The 13,096-nt window shown below is 45.2% G+C and overlaps 2 protein-coding genes and 1 non-coding gene across 6 annotated transcripts; 1 reads left to right on the top strand and 2 right to left on the bottom strand.

The window, feature by feature from the left end:
• The first annotated feature begins 17 nt into the window (after positions 1-17).
• On the top strand, positions 18-6,086 carry nox1 (NADPH oxidase 1). The gene is made up of 13 exons (XM_062476196.1): positions 18-124; positions 340-435; positions 589-699; positions 876-960; positions 1,552-1,697; positions 1,886-2,067; positions 2,255-2,378; positions 2,508-2,600; positions 2,786-3,027; positions 3,190-3,352; positions 3,565-3,711; positions 3,794-3,918; positions 4,051-6,086. Exons 1-13 carry the CDS (start codon positions 80-82, stop codon positions 4,175-4,177), a joined length of 1,686 nt encoding a protein of 561 aa, XP_062332180.1. The 5' UTR covers positions 18-79; the 3' UTR covers positions 4,178-6,086.
• Positions 6,087-6,233: 147 nt separating this feature from the next.
• On the bottom strand, positions 6,234-11,744 carry cstf2 (cleavage stimulation factor, 3' pre-RNA, subunit 2). 4 transcript variants are annotated; one of them, XM_062476197.1, is made up of 15 exons: positions 11,604-11,744; positions 11,227-11,305; positions 10,966-11,135; positions 10,714-10,850; positions 10,438-10,557; positions 10,140-10,265; positions 9,950-10,049; positions 9,806-9,868; positions 9,104-9,163; positions 7,964-8,063; positions 7,555-7,751; positions 7,302-7,429; positions 7,135-7,218; positions 6,695-6,863; positions 6,234-6,540 (listed from the first exon to the last, which is right to left on the bottom strand). In XM_062476197.1, the coding sequence occupies exons 1-14, from the start codon at positions 11,680-11,682 to the stop codon at positions 6,741-6,743; spliced, it is 1,566 nt and encodes a 521-aa protein (XP_062332181.1). In that variant the 5' UTR covers positions 11,683-11,744; the 3' UTR covers positions 6,234-6,540; positions 6,695-6,740. The 4 variants fall into 4 exon arrangements, with proteins under 4 accessions (XP_062332181.1, XP_062332182.1, XP_062332183.1 ...); XM_062476198.1 differs by having other exon boundaries at positions 6,234-6,537; XM_062476199.1 differs by lacking the exon at positions 9,104-9,163.
• Positions 11,745-13,021: 1,277 nt separating this feature from the next.
• On the bottom strand, positions 13,022-13,094 carry trnav-uac (transfer RNA valine (anticodon UAC)). The gene has a single exon. It is a non-coding gene; the product is annotated as a tRNA-Val (tRNA).
• Between the last annotated feature and the right edge of the window lie 2 nt (positions 13,095-13,096).

Here is a 13,096-nt window from a genome sequence, read left to right as displayed (position 1 = left end):
TCTATAAAACCCGCAGCCATTAAGGCAGCAGGTAAACTAGGTTTGGCAGTTAAGTGTATTGAGAAGCAAGTCCATCAAAATGGGCAACTGGATTATCAACCATGGACTCACTTACTTCATACAGGTAAGAATAAAAAATTAAGCCATTAATAAAGATTTTTTTCAAAACAGTGCTGCAGGTGAATTATAAATGCCCAATGTGGGCTGCTTGTAGCATAGTGTGACTGACAGTGCGCGGCAAATCGTTGGAGTCTCAGCATTTCAAGCTTATATTGTGGAAAATGATAGCTTGACGGTACGCCGTGATGTTGATATTCTGTCTTCTGGTTCGACCTGCAGGTGGTCTGGATGGCAATCAACATATTCCTCTTCGTCTGGTTCTTTTATATCTACGAGTTGGGGGATCAGTATTTCTACACTCGTCACATTTTGGGGGTGAGTGAATTTGGAAAGGATGAATTTGTGTATTTTACAGATCGACATTTTGTATTATAAAGCTATAACGTTGTTAGATAGCCTATATAAGATATTGCAAGGTAGCACTCATTTTATTTCTAAATTATAAATGCATTGTGATTTGGTTTTCAGTCAGCGCTGGCTTGGGCCAGGGCCCCTGCAGCTGTCCTAAACTTCAACTGTATGCTCATCTTGTTGCCTGTGTGTCGGAACCTGCTCTCTCTCCTTCGTGGTTCCTTAATGGTGAGTTCCACAGGGCTCACACATTCATTGTCGAGGTGTCTGCTCTTGATGAAATCAGTTAATGCCAAATAATGGAGATATGTATCTGTTTATTACTAAGGGTAATAATAACCATAATAAATATGGTTGAATTTGAACGCGTTACTCAGTCTATGTGTTGAACTACCATGTTTCAGTGTTGTGGGAGGACTATGAGGAAACAGCTAGACAACAATCTGAGTTTCCACAAGATGGTTGCATACATGATTGGCTTGATGACAGGTATGCAATTTGACTTGCTTTTTTACAAAACCACAAGAGCCAATAGGTTCTTTTGGGAGTCAGGTGGCTGAGCGGTTAGGGAATCGGGCTAGTAATCTGAAGGTTGCCAGTTCGATTCCCAGCTGTGTCAAATGACGTTGTGTCCTTGGGCAAGGCACTTCACCCTACTTGCCTCGGGGGAATGTCCCTGTACTTACTGTAAGTCGCTCTGGATAAGAGCGTCTGCTAAATGACTAAAATGTAAAATGTATTTTGAAATATGGCGAAACATAACCACATGTTTGGCATAAAGTTTAATGATTAGGGGTTTCACAGGAACTTATTTGTTAAAAGGAAATAAAAGTGTAAGTTCAGGATGAAAAGTCGTTCAATATTGAACAAAAACCAAAGGCAAATATTGACTTGGATATGGAGAAAAGCTGACCTCTAACTAATATGCTTTCGTAGTTTGGACCAATTAGTTCAACTTTTAGAGACGTGGAACACTGATCTATTTAATAATCTGAGTGTCTGAGCAAAAAGATCTTCTATTGGAATTTCCCCATTCCCTTCTAAGCTTGATTCAATGAAAAACAATTATTGTCGTGGCAGCTGTTCACACCATAGCCCATCTCTTCAACATGGAATGGTACTACAACAGTAGACAGGGGAAGTATGACGACCTCAGCAGGACTCTATCGGACCTGGGAGACGAAGATGATGAGACATACCTGAACCCTTTCAGATCCCTCTCTGATGTGAGTTCATAACCTCTACTGCTGTCAACAACTCCTAATGTCATGTATCTTTCAAGCAATAGGCTAAAACAGCAAAAATCCCCATAGTTATGGTCATGTCTGGTCCCTAAATAGAAAAATGTATCAAAAATAAAACAATCCCCAAATCATGTGATTAATTCAGTGTTCTTTGGTTGGTTGTACCTCAGACTCCCTCCTATATCGTGTTCACCACCATTGCTGGGATTACAGGGGTGATTATCACGCTCTGCCTCATCCTCATCATCACATCCTCTATGGAGGTCATCAGACGCAGCTACTTTGAGGTCTTCTGGTACACACATCACCTCTTCATAGTATTTTTTGCTGGCCTGGTCTTCCATGGGGCTGGGTAAGGCTCTCCTTGATTATGACAGGTCACCTTTCGTCCTGTGAACTCCATTCTACCTGCTGACTACCTGTTACCATAGTTTGTACATGTTTAGAATCCTGTCACTTCCATGTTGTTGTTTTTTTCATAAAACACCTGGTGACCGTTGGGAGAGGTGCTTACTCACTTTCTCTTGCTTTCTCCTCAGACGCATTGTGCGGAGTCAGCAAAACATTGGCCCACTGTACAACCTCACCCACTGTAAAGACGATTTGGATGACTGGGGGAAAAGCGAGTGTCCTATCCCGCAGTTTGCAGGGGGGTTCCCACAGGTGATACTTTCCTCAGTGACAGATTACAGACGCATTCATTCCATTTGGACTTGGTGATATCATTGGTTTCCTGTCAAATCAGTAGGGAGATGGTCCTAAAAATACAAACATTGACAATGTGCCACACAGACTTGGATGTGGGTGATTGGTCCCATGGTGATCTACTTGTGTGAGAGGTTGCTGCGATTCATCCGTTACATGCAGAACGTCGAGTACAGAAAGGTATGTGTGCTGCTACCTGCCAGCTCTCTGCTCTCCCCCTCTAGGTCCAACAGCTATGCTGTGACACTTTTGTAACTTCATCTCTCTCCTTTTCTCTTTGCATACATTCCTCCTCCCATCTCTCCATCTCTACCTCCCTCCTTCGCTTCTCTCTCCCTTCCCTCATCCCTCCATCCCTGTCCCAGATTGTTATCCGGCCATCCAAGGTGTTGGAGCTGCAGTTGGTGAAGAACGGCTTCAAGATGGATGTGGGTCAGTATGTCTTCCTCAACTGCCCAGGAATCTCCCCACTGGAGTGGCACCCCTTTACCATGACCTCCGCCCCTGAGGAGGACTTCTTCAGCGTCCACATCCGTTCTGCGGGCGACTGGACCCAGAAGCTCATCAGCATGGTGGAGCAACTGCCCGAGGGGGCACAGGGTCCCAAGTAAGTCCACCAATCCAGTTGGAACAGAGACCGTATTTCTAGCATCACCCATGAACATGAAACTAGAACAGCTTCTTGGATCCACAGCTAGGTTTCTGATTTAAAAAAAATGCTTTCCTCCTTTGGCTTTTGCTGTGGTGTGATTGTTGACTTCTCCCTCAGAATAGGAGTGGATGGTCCATTTGGGACAGCGAGTGAGGATGTCTTTGACTATGAGGTCAGCATGCTGGTTGGTGCTGGTATTGGAGTCACCCCGTTTGCATCTATCCTCAAGTCCATCTGGTACAAATTCAAAGAATCCAACCCTAAACTACGAACCAGAAAGGTAAAATATTGGCCAGACATCGAGCCAAAACTTGAACTCCTTTAAACCTGTCCAGCTTGTTTCTATGCCATCAGACAAAACTTCCACAAAGCACCTCCCTTTTGTGTAAATAATTTTAAGGATGCTTGTGTGAAGGCATTGTCACGAATCTTGCATTTCTGCACTGTCCTGTCTGTTTGATTAACCACCTTGTGTTGACAACTTTTTCGCAGATTTACTTCTATTGGCTGTGCCGAGAGACAAGTGCTTTTGAGTGGTTTGCAGATCTGCTGCAGGTGTTGGAGAGGGAGATGGAGGAGAGAGGCATGGGCGACTTCCTCACATACAAACTCTACCTCACTGGATGGGACCAGAGCCATGTATGTATTGGAGCCTATTTATACTACAATGATCAACAACATAACTAGTTTCCTTTAACATTTTCTCCTCTCTTCCTGACAGGCCAATCATGTGATGGTTCACTTCGATCAGGACACGGACGTCGTCACAGGACTGAAGCAGAAAACGCACTATGGCAGGCCAAACTGGGAGAAGGAGTTCGAACAAGTCCGCAATGAGAACCCAACGCAAGTTTAGAACCTTATTTTATTGTACACATTCAAACACATGCTGTGGTTTTAGTGTGGTTTGGACACAGATTAAAACCCTTAATTTAACATGCAACACATAGATAAGCTTGTCCTGTTGTTGTCCTACAGGTCAGTGGTGGGGACATTCCTGTGTGGCCCTGCAGCTTTGGCAGATGTCCTCGCAAAGAAATGTGTGAAGTACTCAGACGTAGATCCCAGAAAGACCAAATTCTACTTCAACAAGGAAAACTTCTGAGATGAGATTCTTCCCTCTTTGAAGGACAAGCTGGCTCTTTGCTCTTTCAAAATATCGGGTTTGCAATACTGGTTTTGTGAGTCAGTGGAACACAATACAGTGTTGGAACTCAGTTTGACAGACCTGGCGGTCTCTGTGACTCCTACAATAGGTGTGTTTAAATACCTGTAGGATTCTACCTCCACAAAATAACTCAATTTGAGCACATCACAAATAATAATAATGTATTCATTTAGAAAAACAGTCATTTTACAGCCTTGTAGAGTGATGTCAATCCTGCTCAGGTATTGGCTCTTGTTCCTTAACCCTTGTGTTATCTTCGGGTCAATGTGACCCCCCCCCCCACGTATTGCGACAACTTTACCTCATACAAAAATAAAGTGAAGCATTTTCTTTTAACCGTTGGGCTGTCTCACACCCAATGAAAAATGCTTTTAATTTGTTTTTGTATTGGGTAAAGTTGTCACAGCACAACGATGGGCCGTTGTGACCCAAAGGCAGCACAAGGGTTAAATCAGATTCAAGACCCTGGTACTGACCTTCCGAGCAGTGAACGGGACTGCACCCGTCTACATCAAGTCTCTCCTGCAGCCTTACACCCCCACCCGTCACCTACGGTCTTCTTCAGACAACCGCCTGGTGGTCCCACCGCTCAAGACCGCCCGGTCCCAACACAAGCTCTTCTCCTGTCTGGCCCCCCAGTGGTGGAATCAACTCCCCACCTCCATCAGAGACACTGACTGTCTCTCCACCTTCAAGAAAAGGCTCAAGACGCACTTGTTCCGGGAATACAACGGTACTTTGGAATGGTTCGCTTGACCCGATGTTAGTTTCCTCAAGGATCACAATGACTCTTGCTTAGAGACTTGTTGCTCTTGTGGTTAGTGGTAACTGATTTAAATTGTTGTACTCGCTGTGATATATTGTTTTTATTATTGTTTCTTGCTTTTTCCACAGGTACACTTGCACTTATAGCGGTTCATGTTGTTTAATTGTAACTTGTTTAACTACATGCTCTTATGGTTCTTCCCTTTGGCACTTACTTTGGTTGTTCACAATGTGTGCTTCATGTTTTGGCTACTCGCAATGTTTATGTGGCTATCTTGTTGTTATGATCAGTGACCTATGCACTTTACATTTAGTCATTTTTGCAGACGCTCTTATCCATAGCGACTTACAGTAAGTACAGGGACATTCCCCCTGAGGCAAGTAGGGTGAAGTGCCTTGCCCAAGGACACAACGCCATTTGGCATAGCCGGGAATCGAACCGGTAACCGAACCGGTAACCTTCAGATTACTAGCCCGACTCCCTAACCGCTCAGCCACCTGACGCCACTTCGCCACTTTGTAAAGCTCTCTCTTGGAAGTCGCTTTGGATAAAAGCGTCTGCTAAATGACTAAATGTAAATATTAACCTTTCAGTGATGTATGAGTCAGGTAACTGTCATCCATAAAAAGCCTTTGTGTGCTGCTGGATAGCATTGCTGATTACTCTCTTTGTGACTGCTGGTAGCGATCCATGTTGGTGGCTGACGTGTTGTGTTAGAGGTGTGGTCCATGTTACGTAATCTTTTTGACAGGTGTACGTGTTCCAGGGTCTGCACATTAGGATCTACAGAACAGGACAGAAAGTTGAATCCTCTCAAACTCGAGGATTGACTAATGCCTTTGTCACCTGTCCTCTTTCAGGTCTGTTTCACTGTTGTGTACATGTTCAGGTCTTATCTCGTTTTTACTGCTCCCCCAAAGTCCTCCCAATAGTCCCATAAGATATGTAACCAATCAGATATTTGCTATGGGGTGTGTTTGTCCAGGTTTGGTCAGAGACAAGGAAATGAGAAATGTTTGGGAAATATTCTTATTTCTAGAAACACCATAAAAGAGAAGGAAGTACTGATGGGAATCAAGGTGATTCCCACCAGTCATGTAGTCAATTCTGAGTCATGCACTGAACAAATCACTGCTACTTTAATACTTAAATCCACAAGGTCTATTGTATAGCATCTTGCAACTAATCACCCTCAATCTGTTTTTAAATGATAAAACACAAAACAAATTTAAAGTGTGTGGGTAAAATGAATCCATCTCTTTTATTGACAAACAAACATCCAGACATGAAACTGATTCCAGTGCTGACAAATGAAAGTAAGGGAAATGCAGTATGAAACCACCCTCTTGAATTTCCACACATTGTCCCCTGATGAAAGGGAGTGACATAAACGCTTAATTCAAAAACACTGGGGTCAACCTTCCACGTAAAAAATGGTAATACAAAACAGTCAACAAAATATTCCAAACTAAGCTGTGGAGATGTCTTTGTAGCGCTCTGAAGGGGAGGAAAGAGAGGTCGAAGCGTGCCACTCCTGTAAACAAAAGAAATCTGAGAGGACGCAGGAAAGATATTCGTCTGCGAATCCACTGAAAGCTGTGTGAACAATGCAAAGTATGTGGACATCTCAAAAGGAGCAGCCAGTCATGGAAAGGTGAGCCATGCGAAAGAAGGGAACGTCACTCAACCTTGAGGTGTGCTCGTGTCGTGTGTGTGGGCGTGAGGGAAGGAGCTTCATGGCGCCCCAGCGGTCTTCTGGATCTGCTCTTTGAGGATGAGAATGCTCTGCCTCTGCTCTGGGGGCAGCATGGCAATCTGTTCTGGGGTCAGCTGCAGAACCTGCATGATCAGGGCAGCCTAGAAACAGCACAGAAACACTGGTGAACCAACTGAAGTCAATTGCAGGTCCTTCAGGAAGGAAACTACAGTCAAAACTCATGACACCTTATTACATAGTTGGCTGGTGCCAACCGACTACATCATTCCCTCAACAAAGGCAACCTGCATTGATGGTAGAGCTGGATTGCCCAGTTTTCCTAATGTGCAGACAGTCACTATCTTTTAATATCCAGTCAGGAAACTTGAAATCTAAAGTTCCCTAAACACAGTGGTGAAGTGGCACACCCACCTTCTCATGGTCCTGCGATGTGACCTGGCTCTGGCCAGGGCTGAAGCCTCCTCCAGACTGGGGACCACCAGAGACACCAGGACCCTGTCCACATCACCACACAGCTTTACTGACACAGGTCCACTTCCCACAGCAAATATTGGGTGGCTACAGCAGTTAGCACCTACCGGTCTGGCAGAAGGAGGGGCATTAGGACCCATTGAGTGGGAGACAGGACCCGGCATTCCAGTTGGCATGGGAACCCTTTGTCCTGAAACAGGAGGCCCACGAGTGTCTACGGCTCTGGGGTCACGACCTTCAGAAACGTACAAAAAACAGAATTATTACGGAACGTCTTCTCATTCAACAAGTACCTGATGGAACAGCTCTTAACTGACAAGATTGAACATGAGTGGGATCTAGAGAGAGTGATGCCGGTACCTCTGGTCTCCATGGGGGGTCCCCTGGGCTCCATCATGGGCCCTCGGGGGTCTCCCATCATGCCGCGGGGTTCACCCATGGGGGGTCCTCTCATGTCGTGGGGCGGTCCTCTCATGTCTTGGGGGGGCCCACCTCCCATTTGGCCCATGTGCATGGGTGGGCCCTGGTGGGGTGGGGGTGCACTTATGAACCCCCGACTAGAGGAACAACAGACAGTCAACTACACTGCACACAACATCAAGATTCACAAGCTGGTTGTACACCTCAGAACGTCCATGACATTCCAGGCCTAAGTGAGGTTAACTTCCTCAAGTCTAAACAGGGCATGACAGACGTCATTCCAAGAAGGTCGAGTGAAGTGGTGCAGTCAGGATCCAGAGCCGGCGCCTCAGACCACGCTGGTGCTCACCTAGGCTCCACCACGTCCCCTGTGACCGTCAGCAGGGTCCCTCCTCGGGGATCGTTGGGGCCGTCCCCCAGCAGGCCCCTGGGGGGGATGCCGCCTGGCCCTGCAGAGACAAGACACGCATTCAACCAGCAAGCACGGACAAAGTAAACATGCCACACAGGGTAGCACATCAATACCCATACTCTGCTAGGGTGTGGAGGTTTGTCCTGAACGTTTTGACCTTCAGACCTTTTGTAAGGAAATTAAGGACCTTTTTTTTTTTTCAGGTTCTAAAAGAAAAAACCAAGGGTTTACTCATCACACCACAACAATCACAACCACTCCATCAGGTGCAACACAAGGCAGGAGCTAAGACAGCAGAGGACAGGACCAGAGCTCAGTCACAACACAGACAAAAAGACACAACAGGGGAAGGAAGATGGCAGAAGAAACTACCCAGAAGGATAATCATGACATCTTAAGGGGACATTACTGGTCCGAAATGTTAGGCCATGTCTGGGGGATCTGTCATTGTGAGACAATGACAGGATGCGTATGTGACACAGAGGGGGATAGAAACGCATCACCTTTGATCAGACTTACTGGTGAAAACAACTGTTGAATCACGGGGAAAAATAATACTTATTTTGGGTTTCCCCAGTCACAGAATGTGCCAACACTGGATTTCTGGATCCATTGTACTATGGAGAAAAGCTAATACAAACTTTCTCTCGCTCACAATGACAAAGCAAATAAGCAAACATCCATTCATCATTTGCAGTAATTCCACACCTGGGAACAAAGAAATGGCAGGTTCCTGACATGCTGTTCCATTTACGCAAACGTGTTTGAGAACTTAGGTTAACCTTCTTGCAAGACAGTTTAACCAGAACTTGGAGAGGTCTCGTCATATGAGGTTATGCTTGTATAGTGTTTACAGTCTGGGTGCCCCAGACTCTTCTACCAGATTCCACGGCACAAAGGCTACTGTTGGCATAACTTAATTAAATTAATGTGTCAATGCATGAGAAAACAGTTGGAAATTATTTTGATGCAACATAGTCAACTTAAGACTTGATACACCCTTGGTCTGGATGACTAAACGAAAACCATCCCATAACATCCCTTCTTGGGTTGCTCGGGGCAGTAAGTAGAGGATACCTTGAGGCCGCTCGACAGCAGCCTGCCCAGACGATCCTGTAGGTGAATGCTGGAGGTTTCCTGAGCCAGCATTAAGTGAAAAGAACAGGAGACACACAACTCAGAGAGAGAGCAAAGCAACACTCAGACACAGCGCCAAAGCATGCGACACTCCCACAATAGGGTTAACAGCTCCCCCACACACAAACACAAACTGGTGTCACTTTCCACATTTGAGGTGAATGAAATGGATGAGCATACTCCGTAAACCAACATAAATTACCAGGGTGTGATCTATACAGTGATTAAGTTCAAAGTATTTCAGATTTACAGTAATAATTTGATACATTTATAGTCAACATTCTTCTGTCCTAAAAATATGAGGCAGTCCCAGGCTGATAGTGACACCTAGTGAAGAATATGTGTAATGACATGCATCTACACAGACATGAAAACGAAAGTCACAACACTTCATCATGACATGAGAGGGAGATCACAAACATTTCTGAACATGAACATTAAGATGCAAACAGTGTGGAAAGGGAACTGAGCTTCTCTGTCACTGACAGCCTCATGGATCATCAGGACTTGTTGTGACATTCAATAGGTCATTTCATGTTCCTTAACTAGACACTGGTTTTTGGGATGAACTGTGAATGAATGATGAATGACATGTGTCACCCCTAGCTTTATTACAGTCACAGGTTGTCTATGGTAGATTACCTTGTCCCCTATCCATAGGAACTGGGCCACCTTGAGGAATCCCCATCGGTGGCTGTATCCCACCTGGGACAAAATGGCAAAAGTGAGCACTGCTCAGGTGCCCTAGTCAGTGAAGAGGTGTATGTGTGTGTCATAGCTGTTTACCTGCAGGTCCCACAGGGCCCGGTCCAGGCATGGGTCCAGGAGCTCCACCCATAGGAGGTCCCTGCATCATCTGGGGAGCTCCGTTCATATGCATGCCCGGCTGGGCAAACATGAAAGAGAAGACTCACTCAACAATCCATCAATGCTGTCACTGTGCATGTGTGTGGGTTTGTGACAGAGCTGGACTCACCATAGGCTGTGGTTGGGAGATGGGGGCGTTGGGCTGGGGAGGTGGCTGGTTCGGTGGTGGCCCAGCTCCACCCTGGCTACTGCTGGTGATCAGAGGCTGGACGGGGGTTTGACGGTGGAGCATTTTCTACAGCAAGGAATAGAAATAGCAAATTAACAAAGCCATAAGCCACGTTACAAGTCCTGCATTGCACTTTTTCCAAACCACTGACTGGCCACGGGTGATTCTCCACATAAACAAATATACATGTTGAATAGGTCTGTAAATGTTGAAGTATTCCACAGAACTCCAGTCTCACCAGGGCAATCTCTGGGTCAACGATCCTCATGACCACCTGGGCCTGCAGCAGGGCGAAGGCCAGCTGAGGGTTCTGCAGCAGCATGTTCCTGGCCTCCTGCGGACTGTTTTGCACACACAGCTGGACGGGGGGTATCAGAGTTAGTGAAACAATATACTTTTTCGTAAGGTTTTACCAATTTAAAGATGATCACGGGTAGGACGTTCTGTTCATAGACATCCTGTGAATGATTCTAGAGAGATATGCAAAAATATGAAAGGAGGTTAAAGGGCATACCTTCATCTGTTTCATGAGCTCAAACATCTGCTCTGGAGGCAGACTGGCCACAGCTCTGCTGATGGACTCTGGAGCCTCATCAGGTTGGATGTTGTCCCCATAGGGAGACTCAATGATGGGGGCTCCTGTTCCCAAACCTGTTGGACACAGAAGAATTTATATCCAGAGACATACACATTTTTGGAGACATCTCAACTAAAGACTGGTTGGGTCCTGGTTTAACTGTGTCTACATAAGCTTCTCAGAACATACTCTTGAGCTCCTCTTTGTTCTTCTCGCTGGCTGCATTGTCAACGCGGAGAGCTCTGCCGCTGAATTCTCTTCCGTTCAGGTTCCGCATGGCACTGAGGGCCGTCTCCTGGTCTTGATACTCACAGAAGCCATATCCCTTTGGCTTTCCCGTTTCCCTGTCATACACTAACCTAGAGAGCACACATAATTAAAAACCAGAAATGAGGGGACTGTTCAAGAAAGGCTCGGTGCACCAGGATTAATTGAACAATTTACACTCACCTGAAGCTGACCACAAGCCCAACTTCAGAGAAAATATCCTTCAGCTGCTCCTCTGTAGCTTCATATGGGATGTTTCCCACTGTAATGTTAAAGGTGCATGTGAATTACAGTTAGTTGATTCTTGGAAATATTTTGTTAGAGTAGCCAGCTATCAGTAGGCAATAGTAAGCCAAATTGTTACCCGAGTTTCTATTATAACAATTCCCGCAAACTATACAACTTTACAAACTATATCACAACACAGTTAGCAAGACAGCTACTGCTACTTAGCTACCGAACCTGCAGTCAAACTCCACTAATTTAGCTTACAATCCACAATTATTAGCGTGTCCACTTGAAAGTCAACTAAATATGTTAAACATTTCCAACAAACCTACCAAATACTGAACGCAGAGAGCGATCAACCGCTGGATCTCTGCCTGCGGCAGCAACAACGGCAGCAGCTAGGTTCGCCATTTTGCGGAATGAAAATAATGTGACACACGGAAATTACAGTCGACGATATCCGCTTAGAAAAAATGTGGGCCCACCCATTTCAAACAACATTCAACGATCACGATTGGCGGGAAATGTATCCGCCAGGGGGCATAAGTATTTTGTAATGATGGACATCCTTCATATTTTACCTGCAAGCAAGCACTAGCTTATTGCACTTTTGAATCTATAGAGTTTAGCTGATAGGTGGCCAAACTAACTTAATTAGTCAAGATGTACAGAAAGAATATCCGGACAGTCCTCCTCTTTGTCCACTGCGTTCTCTGGGCGCAGATTCAAGACCCTGGTACTGACCTTCCGAGCAGTGAACGGGACTGCACCCGTCTACATAAAGTCTCTCCTGCAGCCTTACATCCCCACCCGTCACCTACGGTCTTCTTCAGACAACCGCCTGGTGGTCCCACCTCTCAAGACCGCCCGGGCCCAACACAAGCTCTTCTCCTGTCTGGCCCCCCAGTGGTGGAATCAACTCCCCACCTCCATCAGAGACACTGACTGTCTCTCCACCTTCAAGAAAAGGCTCAAGACGCACTTGTTCCGGGAGTACAACGGTACTTAGGAATGGCTCGCTTGACCCGATGTTAGTTTCCTCAAGGATCACAATGACTCTTGCTCAGAGACTTGTTGCTCTTGTGGTTAGTGGTAACTGATTTAAATTTTTTGTACTCGCTGTGATATATTGTTTTTATTATTGTTGCTTGTTTTTTCCACAGGTACACTTGCACTTATAGCGGTTCATGTTGTTTAATTGTAACTTGTTTAACTACATGCTCTTATGGTTCTTCCCTTTGGCACTTACTTTGGTTGTTCACAATGTGTGCTTCATGTTTTGGCTACTCGCAATGTTTTTGTGGCTATCTTGTTGTTATGATCAGTGACCTATGCACTTTGTAAAGCTCTCTCTTGGAAGTCGCTTTGGATAAAAGTGTCTGCTAAATGAATAAATGTAAATGTAATTGGAATTCCTTAAGGTGGCCCAGTTCCTATGGATAGGGGACAAGGTAATCTACCATAGGCAACCTGTGACTGTAATAAAGTAGATGTGGCACATGCCATTCATCATTCATTCACAATTGGGGTGTTAACAATCCAATTAAAAAACCTAACCTGGCTAACAACACATTTCCAAGTAGTAAGTTGTTTCAAGCTATATCAACTGTGGCAGAATAATACATTTTGACATTGCTTTGAATATAATAGTATTCCACAGTTTCCCCCTAAAAGGAAAGAAAAAAGATACATAAATTCAGAAGGTAAACCGACTGGATAAAAGTGTCTGATGGCTATGGCAAAAATGTAATGGTTCCACTGGGGCTCGAACCCAGGACCTTCTGCGTGTAAAGCAGACGTGATAACCGCTACACTATGGAACCAA

This window comes from Osmerus eperlanus, chromosome 13, assembly GCF_963692335.1.
Source record: "Osmerus eperlanus chromosome 13, fOsmEpe2.1, whole genome shotgun sequence".
In the NCBI taxonomy this organism is placed as follows: Eukaryota; Metazoa; Chordata; class Actinopteri; order Osmeriformes; family Osmeridae; genus Osmerus; species Osmerus eperlanus.
The sequence above is the reverse complement of the archived record's forward strand: the minus strand, read 5'-3'. Positions and strand labels throughout refer to the sequence as shown.

What these genes read in the sequence shown, in the direction of transcription:
- cstf2 (XM_062476197.1), bottom strand. Translation starts at nt 11,682, where the DNA reads ATGGCGAACCTAGCTGCTGCCGTTGTTGCTGCCGCAGGCAGAGATCCA. An exon ending in GAACAAAGAGGAGCTCAAGA is followed by an intron (nt 10,851 to 10,965) that starts GTATGTTCTGAG and finishes TGTGTCCAACAG; the next exon opens with GTTTGGGAACAGGAGCCCCC. An exon ending in GGGCCCTGTGGGACCTGCAG is followed by an intron (nt 9,869 to 9,949) that starts GTAAACAGCTAT and finishes ATTTTGTCCCAG; the next exon opens with GTGGGATACAGCCACCGATG.
- nox1 (XM_062476196.1), top strand. Translation starts at nt 80, where the DNA reads ATGGGCAACTGGATTATCAACCATGGACTCACTTACTTCATACAG. An exon ending in CTGGTCTTCCATGGGGCTGG is followed by an intron (nt 2,068 to 2,254) that starts GTAAGGCTCTCC and finishes CTTTCTCCTCAG; the next exon opens with ACGCATTGTGCGGAGTCAGC. An exon ending in AGAACGTCGAGTACAGAAAG is followed by an intron (nt 2,601 to 2,785) that starts GTATGTGTGCTG and finishes TCCCTGTCCCAG; the next exon opens with ATTGTTATCCGGCCATCCAA.